Source organism: Nesoenas mayeri, assembly GCF_963082525.1.
Source record: "Nesoenas mayeri genome assembly, chromosome: 14".
NCBI lineage: Eukaryota > Metazoa > Chordata > Aves > Columbiformes > Columbidae > Nesoenas > Nesoenas mayeri.
The window spans coordinates 14,562,875-14,582,085 of NC_137556.1; the positions used below are offsets into that span (position 1 = coordinate 14,562,875).

The 19,211-nt window shown below is 36.2% G+C and overlaps 1 protein-coding gene across 6 annotated transcripts in view; it reads left to right on the forward strand.

Annotated features, from left to right (window-relative positions):
• Positions 1-19,211, forward strand: part of TENM2 (teneurin transmembrane protein 2) — a gene marked incomplete at both ends in the record, with an annotated part of 489,425 nt that overhangs the window by 192,639 nt on the left and 277,575 nt on the right. For 2 of the 6 annotated variants that reach the window (XM_080353522.1, XM_080353523.1), the window contains one exon: positions 9,559-9,642. The exons of the other annotated variants lie outside the window; for them this stretch is intronic. In XM_080353522.1, coding sequence (XP_080209648.1) covers positions 9,559-9,642 — 84 coding nt within the window. The remainder of the gene's footprint in view (positions 1-9,558; positions 9,643-19,211) is intronic. 6 annotated transcript variants of the gene reach the window in all.

Here is a 19,211-nt window from a genome sequence, read left to right on the forward strand (position 1 = left end):
TACCATATTTTGTGCTCGTTCATGACACAAAATCTTATGTTGTAACTTAATTCAGTGGTAGAAAAGGGGCGAACAAAAAATTTTGACTACTAATGGCTCTGAACTTTTGGGAGTCCATGCATAAGTTTTGAAGTTTTATGTTCTATTTTGATACTAAAGAAATTTGACAAGAGTGGATCATTTCACTGACTTTACATTTCTGGTTGGGGAACAAATAGAACTATCCACTTATTGCAAATTAAGGTCAGAGTTCTCAAAAAATGAAACCCTTCTAGTGCATCTTCTGCATTATTAGAGGCATTCAGGTGGCTTTTTTCTTAGGTGGGTTGTCTTTTCTACTTCAATCAATATAATATCCTTAATTGTCTACATTAAATATTATGTGCCATTCCACAAGGTTACAGAAATGAATTATACCACTTTGTTATAAATAATGGGATGATTTTAAAAGTACTTCTATAAAAATTCAGTTGCAAAAAGATGTACAGAACGCTGTTAGTATTGCCAACTGCAGAATGCTCTGGCAGTAAGTAGAGAGTACTGTGGTCTCTTGTCCTTTGGTGATCGTCATCATCAGACCCCACTACCAGTGTATCCATTTGTTGGTGTTGATTCTATTTCACGCTTACTTTTAAATTCCTGTGAAGGAAAGATGCTTTTCTCTTCATTTGAGCTGCTATTAGAAGTATGACTTTGAGAGAGCGAGAACACTGGGTGAAAATGCCTAGGTATTCTTTACAGAGCATTGTATGTCCATTCAGTCTCCAGCAGACTTCAAAAAGACGTATCCATGAGGTTGTAATAAAAACATAAATTAACAGGGAATAACTAAAAATACACTTGAAATTAAAAGATAGCTAGGTCACTGACCACCTGACTCAGTATTTGGAGCTTAGATGGACAATATTGCGGTGTTTCTCACATCATAAATATCCTTCTGGTACATGTAGAAAGTATCATCTACGTTTATTAACTCTAAAATGTTATCTGAGTCATTGTCTCTAATGCTGTCTCTCTCACGGTGCACAGCATGAACTTGTAATATGTTTATGTATGTCTGCCGTGTCCAGGCAATTCTCCCGGCTCTTGTATAAGCTGCTGGGTTTGTGGAAGCTGGGCAGAGTCCTTAAGGCTGGATTCTGTCTATCAGGAAAGAGATGAGTGTATCCAGTACGAGCCTGTGTTCTGTGCAGAGGGAAGCAGCTACAATGATGTATGTGTAAGGTAAATGTACCCTTGTTACATAAAAGAGCTGAATTTGTCAGGGGTTTTGTGTGTTACAGCCTCCTCCTGCGTTTTGTTGTTCTATTTGTGAGGAAACCTTAATTTTGGTGGTTTATTTTTTAAATTAGTTGGGAAAACAGATACATTCTGAGGGGATAGCTCTCTGTATGCTAAAAGTGTTATCCAGGGTAGTGAAGACAAAGACAGTGAAAAATTTCCTGAAGAATCTCATGATGCTGAGTGGGTGGAGAGAAAACAGCAGTTGACATTGATAACTGGTGAGGAAATATGATGGGCTCTGAGTTGTCTGTTTTTATTCAGTTAAGGGATATTAGTGAAACCGTGGACAGTCCTGTGAAAAGGTATCCATATGATATTACAATAATGCAAACAACCCCTTTCTTACAACGAACAAGAGGAGCCCATGGAAGGTTTATGTAAAGAACAGAACAGAAGATATCATCACTGCTGTTGTATAAAGGGGTGGGATGTCTGTACCTTGAACAATATGTTGAATTCTCATTTTTCCATTTAAAAATGATATAGTGGAACTGCAGAAGGTCAGAGCTAGTGAGATGGGTATGGCATGTTTTCCTTGTGAAGGATGACTTTAATATTTTAATATTCTTTAGTGTAGAACAACCAGTGACTCGTGACATGACTGGAGTCTGCGTGGGGGGTGGGGGGCGGGATAACTGTACAATATCAAACTAGCAAATGGCAGATGCGAAATGAACAAAAAGTCTACTTTTTCATGTAACATTCAGCGAGGTTGTTGGACTTCCTGTCCCTGGACTTTGTAAATGGTAACAATTTACAGTGATTCAAAGACAGACTGGAAGAATTACAGTTGGACTCAATCCATGGTTGGACTTGATGATCTTAAGCATATTTTCCAGCCTAAATGATTTTATTATTCTAATTGATGGAAGAAAAATCAATCCAGGGCTGTTGAATAAAAATTTTAAGAAATCTGAGAGAAACTCCTGGCATTTTGGAGGCTATTCCAAAGGATTATTTTTGTATGATTTCTCTGGTTTTATACTTTTCCTTAGGTTAGAGATGTGACAAAAGATCTTTGATCTAACTCTGTACAGGTTGTACTTACATTCTTTGTCAAAGGGTACTGAGAGTACATTTGTTTCAAAGTTATAGGTGATCTAGAGGCTGAAGAGATACCTGGTAAAATTTGAGATTGATAACTTGTCCTTTGTAATTCTTTTTCCCCAACAAATAACACAGTAAGTTTGTCTACGTGTCTTCTTGTGAATTGCGTGTCAGTTCTTAGTTCTTCAAAACTGTTTACAAGCAGAGATGGAAAACGAGATTTTACCAGCTAAATTACGTGAAAACTGTAAGTTGATTTTTTTTTTTCTTTTTTTCAGTAATTGAACTTGCTGTAGCAAGAGAAATCAGTACAAGTAGGTCTCAAGGTGGTTGAGCCTCATGAATTAATTAACTTGCCATCACAATTAAAGAAAAAATACCTCTTAACATTGAAGAAGATAACTGTATAATGAGAAAGTCAGATGCTGAGGTTACTATTTTAGGAGCTTTTTTGTTTTGTAAAGCATTACTCTTGCTAGAATGTTGATCTCAATCACCAGCCCCCTAGGAACGCAACTTTATGTATTTGGTTTAGGTTCTCTTTATGTTTTTAGGAGCTTCTTAATTTACATGAACAATAAGCCACAGCGTTAGAAGCATACGGGATGACGTAGGGCCTATTTGGGTCTTTGAAACAAAATGCCTAATATGTCAGTAGCACCAACATGGTAGCACTTTGGTCCTTCTTAACTCTTCTGTCCGTGTGTCGTAGCTTTCCACTGTTCTTTTCACAGAAGAAAACATGTTTTGGTGGTTTGCTTGTTTGTTTGTTTGTTTTGGAGGAGGGGTGGGTGACACAACACCCAGCTTGTGGTTGTAATAATTTATCGCTGTTAGAGTTGGATGCTTGTACTGGAAAACCTCCTTACACTGTTTTGTGCATCCCTTAATGTTTATTTCACAGCTGTCACAATGCTATATCCAGTGCTCCATCAGCAGCTGATAAATTAGTCTTACCAAGAGCAGCTAAATTTGGGGTTTTCCCTTACAAAAGAAGCAGCGAAGTAGTATGTGGCAGATAATTTTTACTGTAGCATTTTGGTTGACTTATTATTTACACTTTCAAGCTGAAAAAGTACCGTCTCCTACAATAAGGAGAAAAATTCTTTTTAAGGATTTTTGTTTTTTAGAACCCTCTAAAATCTTTTTATCCTTCTCTGTACAGTTTTTATTTACACAGTTTTGTGTGTTGCCAAAAGCGACCAAGAACAGCAGGAGGTGCTTTAACTGAAGTGTTGGTTGGTTGCAGTACGATACATATAGTCCCCTCTAAATCCGCTTCTGTTTTGAAACTTGGTTAATGTGAGTTGTGTTACCATATTTATGTAAGTATACTGATTTTCCTTATTGCTTTGTTTTTCAAATACCTGGATTTGAAAAAGTGATACAAACTTTCACCAGGAACTCTTTAGTCTTTACTCGAGTAAATTGATTTTTCCTCATTAACCTAACAATTCAGATACTGGTCTTTCCAGGTATAAGTCATTGATCTAAAAACAAAGTTGTTAGAACAGAGGCTGAAGTAATAGTAGAGTGTTATTTTGGAGAAAGGCTTACATGGAAGAGGTATTAAAAAAAGAGAAAGCAACCTTAGAGTACCTGTTGTTGCTACTTGAGATTGAAGCTTTTTTTAGTTTTTAATAATTTTTTCCCATGAGACTTGTGGATTATGGTTTTATAAATTATGGGGATATTGACCCATATGGGGATACTAACCCATTCCTAACGGCATGAAGTAATAGTTGTTAAATTGACTGTTACTTTAAAAAGCAAAGTAAAACAAAACCAGGAGGAGACAGCTTGAGAGAAAAAAGCATTATGAAGTTTCACTTACAGTTTTTGTTTTGATGTGAATTTTGTTTTGTGTTGAATTTAGAGGTGATTATGGATATTTCAGATGTTGGGGCTTGGCTGTTCAGGGGCTTTTGAGAAGATGCATGCAAATGATCAGGGATCTTGTGGTGTTATTTTAAAGTGGTATTGTGAATTTGATTGGGACTCCTGTGTTGACAGATTTGTTTGGACTTAAGAGGACCTATATTTAATTATTTTTGGAAATAAGACAAGTTGAAACCTTTTAATTTGTCTAAAATCCATTTGAAATTTAGTTTTAGTTCATTTTCAGTTCCTAAGTGTAGACAGACTTCTGCACAAAGGAGTAGATGCATCTATGCGCTCTAGGAAGTGGTGCTCTGAATCATGCATGTCCCTGTGGTTTTACAGTACTAGTACATACTAATGCTTTTATTAGTCCATAGGAAATGAAAATACAAAATGAAGGTATTTGTCATTTTAAGTCCTGTACTGTTGTCTCTAATGTGACCGATTGCTTGGTTGATTCTTTTTAAGAGACAATGCACTTTGAAAATCCAGCTCCTAGTGCAGTAGACATGTTGCTGGTCATGTTTGGTGATATTTAGGACATGATGAATAGCAGAGTGAATCAAAAATTCTGACTCCCATTTTGTAACCTCACCTTTGGTAGACAGCAGAGAGAGAAAATGGTGTATTTGCTGTTGAGTTCACTGGACTATAACAGACTTTCAAATGTACTTGAACTAATATTAGAGCATTTTCCTTTGTAGCATTTGTCATGCTTGTGTGACTATTTGGTGGTGTGTTAACATATTTAAATGTATACTTTTAAAAAATAAAATATGCATTGTCAATGTTTTGTATCAGAGAATAATCCTGCTTGAGAGCTGCTAGTGTACTGTGCAGGTAAAGCTTTTTTTAATTGGTTTGTTGAGTATGTTTGAGAGAAAAATTAATAATACAACTTTTGTAAAAGATCTGAAAAAAACCACTGGATATAAGATGCGCAATGCAACGTAATAAAGTCAAACACCAGATAGTATTTCTGTCAAGACAATATAGGAGAAGAAAAGTAGCGTGACTCTTTGATTACAGAACAGTTCATATTGCCCTACTTCTGTGCATGATTTTTGTATTACTGATTTTTTTTCTGATGTCATCATAATCATTATTTGCCTCCAGAAATGGTATGCATATATGTTAAGAGTGCTGCATTTGTTATGTCTCTCTAGTATGCTTGATCCAAAACATTAAGGGAGAATGTGATAAGGAAACAAAAGGCAAAAGGGCTGAGAGAAACGTGGAGCTTTGACCTGCCCAGTACTGAGTGTTCTGTCAGTTGTTACAGTTTCTGTCCTGTTCCTCAAAAACCACAATGATTAGTAATAAACATTGAGCAAATAGCAATGAAAATGTACTAAGAGAAGAGCAGCTTCTCCTTGTTGACAGTATTCAATAGAGAAGAAATTGGAAACAACTGGGACAAGGCTCAGCCATGTAGGTGTGATAGAGATGGAGCAAGCGTTCATTGCTGGGTCTTTTTGTGTGAATATTGGCAAGGAGGGGAAGCAACTTGAGAAATTAAGGGTATTTATTTCTAGGACCTTTTTTTAGTGCTTCTGAAGTGCTAGTTTATAGAAATAAACCATCTTTTTATTGTTTATTACCAGTAAAAATTGTGTTATGCCACTTTGATAAATAGAAGAGGAAGAATGAGAACAATGCTTAGGAGGATATTGAGGCTCTGCTCCTATTTGAAGTTCCACAGTTATTTTCTGGATTAATGTTGACAGGCATAAGAGTTATGGATGGAAAGAAGCAAACCTTATAAAATGCAAAAAGGTTTCATAGTGTAAAAAAAAAAAAAGTCATAAACAATGTGCTATCGTCTTAAAGGGTGGAGCATATACTGTATGATCGGTAGGCAAGCTTTTAGTGATGCCTGTTGGGAAATGTTTAAAAGTGAAATTCCAGAATACTTGACTTAACTAGTATGATTGAAACTTCATAGTGCATAGGTGGGAGCATACATTCAGGCAGGACTATGAAAGGAAAATTCCCAAGGAAGAAAATAACTTGGGAGAGTGGAAGAGAGAAAGAAGAGACAGGAGTGGTGCTTCTTCCTGGGTGGGTAGCAGTTATGAGTCATTGTTAGGCCAGCTCATTACTTAAGGATCAACACGATCTTTGGTGATGACCCTCATTGCTATGAGAAGGACATGTACCATGGGGTCCAGGAGTACTCTGTGATGGACCTCTGACTGTGGATGTTCAGGTGCCTCCTGGTTGCTGGTTACATGGCATAGTGACAGAGAGGGCATGAAAATGGGGAGTGTAATTACAACCGTTCCTCATCAGCCTCTCTGTCAAACAGCAAGATGATGTCCTGTAGGTCTTGTCAGAGTGCCAGGCCAAGTGGGAGACTGTTGGGGTGCGAGAGAAATTAGATAAACATTAAAAAGCAGCAGAGTGGTGGAAGCAGAGTATCAGTTTCTGAAGAGGCTACTGCGTGAAGAAAATCAGTGTGCTAAGTGATGTGCAGAAGACAAGCAGCTAGTCTGGACATCATGTACCTCACAGGAGGCTGCTTTAGGAATTGCACTGTTTGCTTTCTAGATTTTCAAAAAGCATTGCTAGCATTTGTGCTATTAATTCAAATTAGCTGTGTTGGTATTGATTTTTAACTGAAACTGGGACTTGACACGGCAAGCCAAAAACTGCTGCTCCTTCATCTCTGGAAGTGCGGTACAGAAAGCAGATTTCTTTCTCTCTGATAGTCACTGTAGCAGCAAATGGACATGTGGACATCGCAGAGTTTGGGTTCTAGAGGAAAGCAGAGTGAATTCACACCGTTTTGCTTTTTCTGGATATACAGTGTGGTGTCTGATAGGGACTAAAGTTAATGATGTAAAGATTTACTTTTTTTTTTTTTTTCTTGATTTTTGGCAAGGCCAAAGATTGTAGGTCATGGTCTATTCTTTCCTATCTGATAACTGCAAAATCTATTACTATCCCTTTGAGGTTTGTTTTTTTTTTTATAAAAGACTGTATTAAATCTGAATAAAAGCCTAATAAGTAGATTAGTTAGAACAATAGTCCTCATGAGGATGTTTGATTCTGAGTGTAGCTGCTAAAGATAACCCTAAATGCAATTAGGTTTAACTCCCCGTGAGTGTCAAAGGAAGGTGATAGCCATGGAGACTTCCCTTCAAATGACACTATTTTTAAAGTGTCTCAGCATTTAAATTATTCTTTCCTTTGGGCATTGGTAACAAACTTGTGGGGTTTTTTTAATTGTTGGAGAAAAAGAGCTTGGAAACTTATGTTTTAGCCATTAATTTTAACGTTTCACATCAAAAAGATGTTCCTTTGGGGAGCAGTTTGTTGTCCTCATCTGTACCCTGTGTAACTGTGAAGATCAAATATGCCATGGTGACCACAGACAGGTAAAAAGAGAAAACTGCAGATTCAGTAACATACGCAAGCTTAAAGGGTAACGTGATAACGTGGCAATGGATAAGCTGTTGATAGATTAATTCTGTTTCTTCCTCTAGAAAAAGAAATGAAAGCAAAACTTATATTAAAACAAAAGTAGAAACAGTAAATATTTCAAAAATTTGAAGATTATAGGGCGAGATATAACAGAACCTGTAAAATTGCAAAGAACTATGAAAAATATTAAAATAATCTCATCAACGTTTAGTATTAAGTTGTTGGGAAAATTGCTGGTAACAACAACATTAATAAATTTGCAATTATTTGTTTATTTACCAGAGTTTTTATATTGATAATCTTTGTGCTCTGCACCTCACGTATCTTTATTTCCCTTGCATGTTGTTCTTAGAACCATCTTCCAGTGGAGTGTTCCTGAAAATCACTTAGTTTATCTTCCTTGCTTTTTAAATCAAAGGTCACAATTGTGTCATCAAAAGTAAAGCTGAACTAATTAGCTAAAATATTGGAAAATGGCTTATAGTCATACCACATCAAACTTGAATTTCGTGTGTAGAAAGGTGTTGTTTATCCTGCTTAGTAAACTCTCTTTGGTTCTTATTGTTTGTAAAAGTATAACTTGTCCCTTGAAATTACTTTTTACCCCCAAAATCAGCAATGTAAAACTTAGGAGCTGGGATTCATTCACATTATTTCTGTTGCAGACCCTTTAGATCCAGAATATTTGTGCTCCTAACAAATAGCTAATTAATTGTCGTACATCTTCAGCATTTAAAGTTCTTTATTTACTGTTGTTTTGATCGGCTGTCTTTATATCCCTAAGTGCCAATGCATTATCTTTTCTTCTTTGCATGTCATAAATTATTCTGGTATACAGAACACATTTTTGTTGTTGTTTCTGGTGAATCTTGGGTACAATATTAAACTATTATATAAAGTAAAGATTTGAACCTGAGATATAACAAGTAAAATAATTTCCCAACAAAGCCATAAAGGCAGTGAAGAAGAAGAATTGAAGTGACCATACGTTAGTTATTAGGCCTCTTGTTTCATTGTTTCTTTCAAGGAAATTCATGTAAATAAAAATCGGTATTATGTTTCTTGTTTACTATATCTAAAAACTGTCTTGTTATTATGTACTTAACAATTTTCAATTGATTTTGTGCTTTTCAAATGTAAGAGGACTCCCTTATTATTTCATGTTTTCAAGATCCAGGTATATTTGACTTAGCTGTATAACCAAATTTAAGCTGTTTTCTTTTTAGTCAAAGACTTTTCAAAGCTAAATTATTTTTTTCCCTATATATTTAAATCTGCCCTAAAACTGGAGAGTTTTTGAGACGAAAAAAAAAGATAAAAAAAATAAAAGGCCGTCCTTGAACACTGCAGAATGAGCCTGTTTATGTTGATGATCAATGCAAAAGTCCTCATGTTGCTGCATGAAATATGTGAAAAGTGATTTATTACAGCTGAAAGTGCCCATTGTCCACATGTATCTTAAGGGTCTGGTTTTAGTTAATAAAAATTCTCACATGGCAATAGGAGTAATAGGTAATGCACTGAAAATAAGATAGTATGATCTTAAATATATACTGTTCAGCATGTGTGGAAACTCTCATGGAATTCAGATCAAATTCTAACACATGTATTATAGACTCATATGCACTCTATGCTTTTTCATGGTTAATGATCCCAACAGTGGGTATTTGTACCTCCTGCAAAGGATAAGATTTCACCAGAACTGTTGCTACTCAATAGACCTTTTTATATGTCATTGATAACAAGATAAGAGTTGTCGATCTCTAGATAATAATAAGTAATTTATTTTTGTCATTCAGAGATGCTTTGGGTGGGAGGAGGAGAAACGTTCTGTTGACTGTTTTACACCAAGGGTGAATGGAATGCAAGAAAAGGAGGAAAAGAGCCGTCTCTAAAACCTATTTGTTTTATTTCATTTAGATTTTCACACACACCTTTCTGAGAAATTGAAAGACAGACAGACAAGCTGGCAGCAGCTGGCTGAGACAAAGAACTCTCTAATACGTAAGGTTTTTATCTTGCTTAAATTGTATTCCTTGTAAACTTAGAAACTAGTTTAGAATTTGTGGCTTTTGCAGTGATTAATTTAGTTCTGTTTATGTTCTGCTTATTATGTTTTGAGTGATTTTTTTCTTTGATTTCTCCTTGTGGGTATTTATATTCTGTTGTATAAACCTGATCACTCTTTATTCCTTATTTCTCTTTTATACTTTGCAATCAATTTGATTGGATTGAACTAAGTAAATGTGGGTTTTTTACTGGGAGTTCTCAGTGGGTGGTGAAGGGAGCTCCCCTTTCCCTGAGCTGACATTGCTTCATGGCACTGGGCACCTCGCATGGAGAGAACAACATGTAAGAGGTATAAAGACAAGAGGTATAAAGAGGTATAAAACAATATGGTACCTGTAGTTAGTAGTATTTCCACAAAGGCAATTACATACGTTTTATCCCATTGGTAAAAGCTTGCATGTGATCTGTGTTGCTTCAGCAATTCTTAAATCTGACTTTCTAATGAAAGGTTTAGTAATAGCTCGATTCATCTTTAGTCTTGATTTGAATTTATTTGATCTAAGAGTTGCACATTCAGACAGTCACACTTGGTGTCATAGTGAAGTTTTGCATCTTAAGGGCTGTGCAAAACAATTGAGGTTTTGTTGGATTTTTTTGGTTTTGTAGGGAGTGACTTGATAGAGGTTTGTTGGGGTTTGTTTTGTTTGGGGGATTTTTGTTTGTTTTGTGTTTTTTGTTTTGTTTTTGTAATTTATTTGCTTGTTTTTAAGAAGCAGCCCCATTCCCCCCCACACACATACTTTTTGCTTCCCTGAGAGCACAACTCCTTTGGGAGAAGGATGTTTGGAAAAAAGCTTGTAATGTACTTTTTAGTGAAAGAAAAAAAAATAATAAGCTGTATTAGTTTAAAGCCAAAGACATCTTAAGGGATTTTAATACAAAGATAATGATTCAGTGACATCTTCCTCTTCACGCTTCTTAAATTCACATAGTGGTTTTCATTCATTGGGTATGTGTGTTTATACTAACTGTAGCATTAGGATATGCCCTTACTAATTCAGCAGGGGGCATTTTTATAAGGTCTTTTGTCATCAGCACTGCAATTTTAGCCCTGTATTTGACTGCCTAATGAGATGAAAGAGATATTTTGATATTTCACTCTTTTCTTCCATTGCAGCCGCGACCTAGTTATATACAAGAAAGTTACCTTTGCGGTTGGGCTTTGCCAAATTAGGGCCCTAACCAGGAATAGTGTTCTGCCTGCTTACTATTTGAATGAGACACATACCAAGGTTTTCTTGTCACCTCCAGTTGAATTTTCTGATAGACTTCTTTCCATAATTGTTGGTAAAAACTAGCGAGTGGAGTTATGTTTAGACTCTCAAACAGTGTCTAAGCAAATACTGTGACAGTTTCTTACATCAGGCTCTGGAAAGTGATGAGTGTTTGTGACCATTTCATAGTTAATGCAACCCACGAATGCTCAGCGTGTTTTCAAACTGGAGATAAGGACTGATTTTTGTATTTCCACGTCTCTTAGAAGAGTGGGAGTCAGAGCATTTGGTAGAGCGATTAAATTTCCATAATGCTGGTACATAATATTAAAAATTGCCTGAGGTGACATGTTATGGTTGGCAATAAAGATGAAATTAATAAAGAATGGAAATGTTCTTGTATATATCTGCATTTCTGAAGCCTTTATGATTATTGATGTTGCAGAAAGGATTTTAGCACAGGTATAGTGAATGGGTTATGCTATTTAGGCCATGCTAAATCTCAAAAGAATACTTGAGCGCATTTTCCAGCATCAAAGAAAGGTTTCGCCCTACAAATTGCATCCATCTGAACAATGTCTTTTCTCATTTGAAGCTTTGAGACTTTTCATCAAACATTGTTTCGCTTTGGTTTAGTTCTCTTCCCTGACAACCTGATACCCTTCCCAGTTCAAACCAATTTGATCTATATATTGCTTTTAAGTTTTGGTATTGTATTTGTGCAGGGCTCTAGAAATTAAGAGGAACGTGAGAATATATTAATAATTATATAGCAACTCAAAAATATATGATGATAGTATTCTCACCTCTGGCTTGACAGTGACATGAATTTCAGAAAATAATTGAACTGAGAGAAGCAATAGGAAATCTGAGTACTTTTTATGACTTGTATGAGTCTACTTACTTGGACAGACAAAATCTGTTACAGCTGGTACAGCAGTTCGTTGCATGCTCTAAAAGTGCTAAGAAAGGTGCAGTGGGCTTAGAGATCCAGACATGCTGACTGGCTTTGATGTTGGCCGAATCTATTCTGTTAATAATTCAAAGGAACTGACCAAAACCAAGCTTTATCTCTGTTGCTTTGAAAAAGTGCCACAGGATGCTGCCAAAAATGGACAGATGGCACTAACCTTGGTTTAAAGCCTCAGCTGGCTGAGAATGCATCCAAGTAGTGTTGCAAAGCTTTCAGCCTGCACGTTGTGTCAGCAGAAGAGGACTCTCTGTATCACCATGAGAAGAGCCCTCAGACCTTTCATTTTAAAGGTACCCAGTTACTGAGTGGGCTCACTTAGTGAGTGAATTGCTTTGCTGTGTTCTAATAAAATGTTAGGAGGTTTGATCTGTTTAGCCTTTGGTTTGCTAAGGAGAAAGATGCTGCTGGTGCAGAGCAAGAGGTGGTGGGAAAGAAGGAGGTTAAGTGCTGCACATGGGTATTATAATGGTCAGTGCTTTAGAAATGCAGGCAGAAGGGTTGTTCTCAGATCCATGTTCAGACTCTGGAAAGAAAAAGGATAAAAGCCTCCTGTAGGAAAATATCTCCCCTGCTGAGTATTTGGAGTAGACCTAAATCTCACTATTTCTGACTTCTCCTTTTCTGGGAGAAGATGTCTTAATAGAATAATAATAAAAAAGAAAAAAAAAAGAGCGCACAAAAAAACCACACACAAAAATCCCAAATCTATTTCATACTAAGCATCTAGAATTAAAAACAAAATCAGGCAAACAACAAACCCCAAAACAAAAACACACACAAACCAAACCAAACAAAAGCAACACGCACACAAAAGCATCCTGGGTTTCTTTTTTAAAGCATTCGGATACTGTAATGTTGAGTGATATATAAAAGCAAAAGAAGAAATTTGATAGCACTCAGCTTTGAGTATGATTTGAATAGAACACTAATAGAGGCCTGTGCTTCTCATTGAGTAATGAAGATAAAAGGATCAGTTCCTGTATCATGTGTGCAAGCCAACCTGAACCACCAGTTCAATATAAGACTTAACAGGGAGGGAGAAAAGATCGAGTCAAGTAATTAAAAAATATACCAGAGTGCAATAACAGTGTTTGTACAGGAAGCCTTTTTTCCACCATTTCCCGTCTTTTGGTTCATTTTGCAGCTATGTTGTATGATTTAAGTGTCTTTGCTGTTTGTTTCAACATGATGATCTTGAATATACAAATCTGGACTTTGTATTGGGTTCCATAGTCTCTGAATTCCTATGTAATCTTGTCAATACCTGAAGGAGACTTGACTGACTGTAGTTAATAAGCTACATATTTAATGTGTTGTTGCAGCAACAACACATTAAAGATCTCAAAGATCTCTGTGATCTGTGATGTGCAGGCAAGTTCTTAAAGTAATTTGGGGATGTTACCAATTGAACTGTAATTTGACTTAGATAGAGATTATATATTTTTCTGGAGGAAGAAAATGGACTGGATTTTTTTCCTGTATTTAGGATGCTTAGATACAAAATGCAATGGTTGTATGGGGCTTGATTTAGGGGGATGGTCTCTTCCTGGCATGACATTTAAAATCATCAGTGAGAATGGCAGACAGATGTCCAGTAGCGCTCAGATGTAAATAAGTTCTTTACCTTGTTGAAAATTGAATTTAAATACTTTGTATGGCTACTGTGGATAGTACTTATAGTAATTCTGTTTAAATCAAGTGGTGAGGAATTTGGTTCACTTAGCTACTTTCAACATGGATTTGCCTTACTGAGGATTATATGGGTTTGCATTTCTGGGAGGTCTTTTGGGTTTCCATTTCAATAGAAATCGTTTCAGAAATACGTGAGCAAAACCTGGTTATATAGTGGGATTTTAACAATTGTTTCTTTAAGGAGCCGAGTCAAGGTTGTAACGCTACTCTTCGTGCAGCATGCTGTTTTGTTAAGAAAAACCAGAGAATGTAAATCACAAGGCCAAAAGTGAGTGATAAAATAAAATAATGAGAATGTATGAAATTCTGAGAGGGAAGCAAAACTCTCTTGTGTATTGGGTCCTAGAAGCAAACAAGCTGACAGTTCTACCAGGTGCCTCTCTGAGGAGCAGACTTAACACTTGTTACAGAATTTGTCTTGAAAATGTCGGTATTTGAACTAAAGAATTTGCAAATTTGCTTGAGAAACAAAACAGATTGTGTGTTGAAAGACTGAGCTGCTAGCAAAATACTCCATCCTGTCAGGTTTATACAAACCGATCTCCTGTGTATTGCACCATGTCCTAGAAAACTGGAAGCCATGAAAACAAGAACTTATATTGTAAGGAGTTTTGTGACAGCTTGTAAAAAATAGGTTTTCTGCTTTTTACAAGAGGCTTATACCTTGAAGAAACTGATGAAATAGGTGGCAATTTTTAACACAAGCAGTGACAAAATAAACACCATCTGCTATTGTTGACTTATTCCATAGCATTCTCATGCTCGGTGATTTTATTTCAGTTTTTTTCAGAAATAGTTAATGACACATCTGCTGTGGGATGGAGGTGCATTTTTGGTGATTAAATGTGGACATAATTTTAGGGAAACCAAAAGTGAAACTTTTTCAGGAAACTGAAGGAAATATCAAACTACTGAAAGGAACTTACAAAATATATATAGTAATAACGATGTTGATGCCCTTTATTTTTTATTTTGAGTCACTTTATTGTTGGATCGAAACTGTTAAGTGTATATTTATTTTTTCAAAATAACTCGTTATCATGGAAAACTTCTCATTTGGTCTTTCTTTTACCAAAGCAAAAAGCTTCCCATACTGACATTCTTAATCCTCTGAGGAAGCCTCGTTTTGTCACCCATCCGTGAATCGGGAGCTGCGAAGACACAGCAGAGTCAGGTGTCGTGTGGGCTCCGTGTCAGGTCTGTTCCACAGGAGAAGGTATTTAAGGGAGCGCAATGTGCAGTGCCATCATTGCAACTGCCAAAGAAGTAATGAGCTTTATCTCAAGATCCAGGTGCATGCTGTACAATAAGGAATTCTACATACAAGCAGAGTTGTGCACTTTTATAGCATCTGCCTTTGTCCTCTGAAGCCGCCTTTCCTCCCAGCGAGCTCACAAGACAAGATATAATCATCTGGTGTCCCTGGGTTATTCAGACAAACACAGTTCATGGCGGTTTGTGTTGTGGCATGTTTTCTCCCCTTTGGTAACACCTGGTAGTCCTGTTGGTTTGAAGATTCCTGCCCTGTGTCCCTGAAGAACCCTCTCTTCCCAAATAACCCCAGTGTGTCCTACCTTTTCCATCTCCGTCAGCAATGAGGAGTCTTGGTTGTGGGAATTCCTCCTTAGCACTTTACTGCAGAAGCATTAACATAATGATCCGCTATACAAAACCCAGGCAATTAGGCTGTTAAACCTGTGTTTACTGTGCCAAAATCGTATGTCCCTGTGCTCTCATCAGTGTAAGCAGATTTTAATAAAACCAAAAAATAAAATGCCTGGACCTCCATATGGATAGTTGGGCATTTAATTTTAAGATTTTGAGAAAGAAATTAAAACCATGGATTGTAAATCCTTTTTGGGGAAAAAAAAAAAAAAGAGGCTACTTTATTCTGTAGTTGGTGAAAAAGCAGGATGGACTCCACAAAGACGTGAATTCAGACTCTTTGTACTCTTTGTTTAAAACTTTAAAAACCTCAAAACTAAATTCAGTGTCTTCCCATCTTGCCATCAAGGTCTGTTTAATGCTGTGAAATACTTGTCCTCCTTTTATGGTTTCACAAAATGTTTTGACAAGATATGCAAGTAAAACTATATACAGTATAAAATGAAAATTACATGTGGAAAGGAAAACATAATATACACAATTTTGAAAGGAATTGCCATTCTTTTTTTTTTAGGGAGGGTGGTCTTGAAACATACAGTGAGTATAAATGAAGCTTTACATTCCCTCCTTATGAACACTGGCTAAGGAAGTATTGATAGAAGTATGTTTAAGGGCAAACATTTGTACTTGTAATTTATTTTAATACTTTTATTCAAACTTAATTCAATTTATTATTTTGGTAATGAATGTGTAGAGCAGCAGTGCCTGTGAAGTAATATGCGATTAATGTTAATTGTGCTGATAAAAGGAAAAAAAGAGCAATCTTAGTGGATTTTTGTCTTTACAGACTGCATAGTAATTAAAAATTGGAAAGAGAATTAATGCAAGTTGCACTAAATATGTGCTGCTTATATTAGATAGTGAGCATTTGAAGTCATCCCATGTTCCTTAGCAGTGATAAACAGATTTACATAAGTTAAATACTTATATTACTAACCTTTTCACTTGACCTGATCGGTGTAAACATTGCATTTACGAATTATCGAACCTCTTTGAAAGACAGCCTTATGTATGTGTATTATCATTTATGTTAATCTAAACCATTTCTCAAGCTGCTGCGCATGAAGTTAGGGTGAAGAATCCCTTACTTATTCATACCCATATGTATGCCGTGAAACTTGAATAAGGAGGGAGACAAGAAAAACTGATTTAAAAACCAAAAATTATTTACATACTTTTTGTACTAGTGCCATAATTCTTTACGTTAGGTTTACTTATATCGCTGCGTAGGGTAAAAGTGGAGGGAGCCTGACAAGCTTTTTTTGTGAATTTCTGTAACTTGCTTTTACCAGCACTTTCTTTTGTTTGGATTATGAATTGGAAATACAATGTGCTTTATTCCGAGCTGGACTCCATCTGGGGCAAAATTTCTATAGTCTCTAATGCCGTAACAGTAAGTAAAACAAAATCGATTACATGATATTCTTTAATACAGAGAAGCAATGAGGTAATTATGACAGTAAATTATTTTAAACTGTTACTGTTACTTGCAAACTCTTCCCCATACTAAAGATTTTTACATTAACAATGCATAACTACATTCAGAAGTTGTCAGTGGAAAGCCAGGCATTTTGATAGAAATGTAGATAGAGAATGGGTTTATTGTATCTGAAGAATTAAATCTACTTGCGATAGTAAGCATAGGTGGAAAGCTGGGACAACACACTTGCTGATATCTGTTTCCTCACTGGGACAAGTTGAGTTTAGTAGTTTCAACCAATTTCACAGTATTTCTCCTGTGAATAGGACTTACAGACATATCTGGTAATATGTTTTCGTGCTTCTTCAAAATCTATTTCCTTAAACAGGATCGTTAGGAGTTAGTATTTTTTCCCAATATAATTGTTCAGATTTTGAGCGATGGCTCATTAGAGTGAATGTGCTTCAGAGACAGGTTTTTCTGCAGTCTCTGTGCTCTGAATCTGGCCGTACTTGGTTCATTTCTTTATTTAGAATGAAAGCTGCGTAGGAAAATACGCCTCAAATCCCATGTGGCTTGCGCTACCTGGTCCTGATTAATGAAAATATTGAATCTGGTGTTAGTGCCAGGAGACCCTCAAAAGGACTTTCTGACATAATCTTTTTTTTAAATAAAGCATTATTTTTATTTGATTAAATAGCATGTTGAAGTGAGAAATTGAGCGCATTTTGGAAAAGTAAATGGTGTGCATCTCACTTGCAAAGTCTTCAGCCTTCTTTGAGCACTGTAATATGTTGATCGTTAGGGCTGAACTGTCCTGCTGCCCTCTCTCCTCTTTCTGCTCAAAGGATACTTGTTGATTCTCAGGATCGGTTGTAGATGTTGCCTCTGAGTTTTGATTCTGAAATTTGACATTGTCTATCGTGTGATAATATCATCATTTTGGGGAATGTATATTGTTTCAATAGTAGAAGCAGCTTGTGCAACCTCCCTGGCACCTTATTGCATGGTACAGACTGAACAGCCACATGTTCTAGTTTACCAAGGGCCTGGTTTAGTCACTAGAACTGACATATTCAGAGTAATAATGGGCACCTCTTATTTCTCTGCTATCAGGCCTCATTCTCTTTACAGAAATCTGTCTCAAAAGTAATAGAAGTGCACTTGCAGACAAACTTCTTGTTGTCTTCTACTCTTAGCAGTAAGGTTTGGATCCTTCATTTTATTAATCGAACTCAGAACAAGCTTCATTTTGAGTCAGTTTCTGAACATCATGTCTGAATAAAAGTTACTTTTGTAAGAGACTATGAGTTCCATATCTTAAAGGCAGTATTAAATACACCTGCATTTCTGTAGCTTAAATTTAGGGTTTGTATCAACAATCTCTTGAATACAGGAAGAAGTTAAGTCTAAACCAGGAAATTAAGACTGGAATTGCCCTTACTGTGCCATACTGCTACATGTAATAAAGACTAAAGGATTCAGATTCTGCCAGCAGGCAAAATTGAAATAAGGAAACTATGTTTCAACTAGATTTAGTTGAATCTAAGGAAGATAGATAGGATTGGCATATATTGTATTGATTTCTGCATTTTCTAAGTCACTTCTGTGATATGCATTATTGACATTTCCTTTAAGGTGGCTCAGAGTTGGTCAAGTCTGTAGTGTCAGGAAGCGATGTACTTGTCAGAGTGGCTAATATTGCTAGTTAAGTAATAAAGGAGTAACAATATAAAAAGTACTTCAAATACTAATTGCTATAAAGACTTAAATGGTGTTTGCTTTCATTTACTGTGCTTTTTCAGATATGTCCTTCTAAAGCTGTGGTGGTAGTAGAAATCAAATGGTTTCAAAGTTAAATGTGAAGTAATGGGAAAGGACAGAAGTGACTCTAAGTACTCAGATACACTAAATATGTGTGAACATTCAGACAGACAAAATTTGAAATCAATTGAAATCTAAACAGTTGAGCTGCTTTATATAAATTAAGAAATGCTATATAAAACCAGCTGCTGCTGTTCACCTCCAGGGATTTGTAATGAAATTATTCCTGAACTGGAGCACTTGGATTGAAGCTGGTTTGGTCTGAGGATATTTTGACTTTCCATTATAGTGATCAAGTTCAGCTGTTCACTGAGACTTCACAGCTCTCTAGATTGAGAAGTTGGGGTGGGAAGAAGTGTTTGGATTGTTAAAGCATTAGGATAGTTCTGTGATCAGTTTGGAGTAGATTTTTGGGGTACAGACATTACTATAGCCTCAGACATTGCTCCATGATTTAGCTTTACTGTAGCAATTTTTCCCTACATGTAGGTCCTAAACTGCCAAAAATAAACTAAATAAAGGGTTGTTTATTCCAAGCCCTGTTGACACAAGGAATTACTAAACCTCCTTGTTGAGGAGCCGTGTAAACACAGGATTCTGTGGAAAGTTATTATCTATATTAATACAGATTCTAAAGGTTTAAAAGCTACGTTACGAGTTTTTTTTGCCCATGTGTAAGTCCTTTGCAGTTACCTGTTTTCTGGAGTCATGAAGG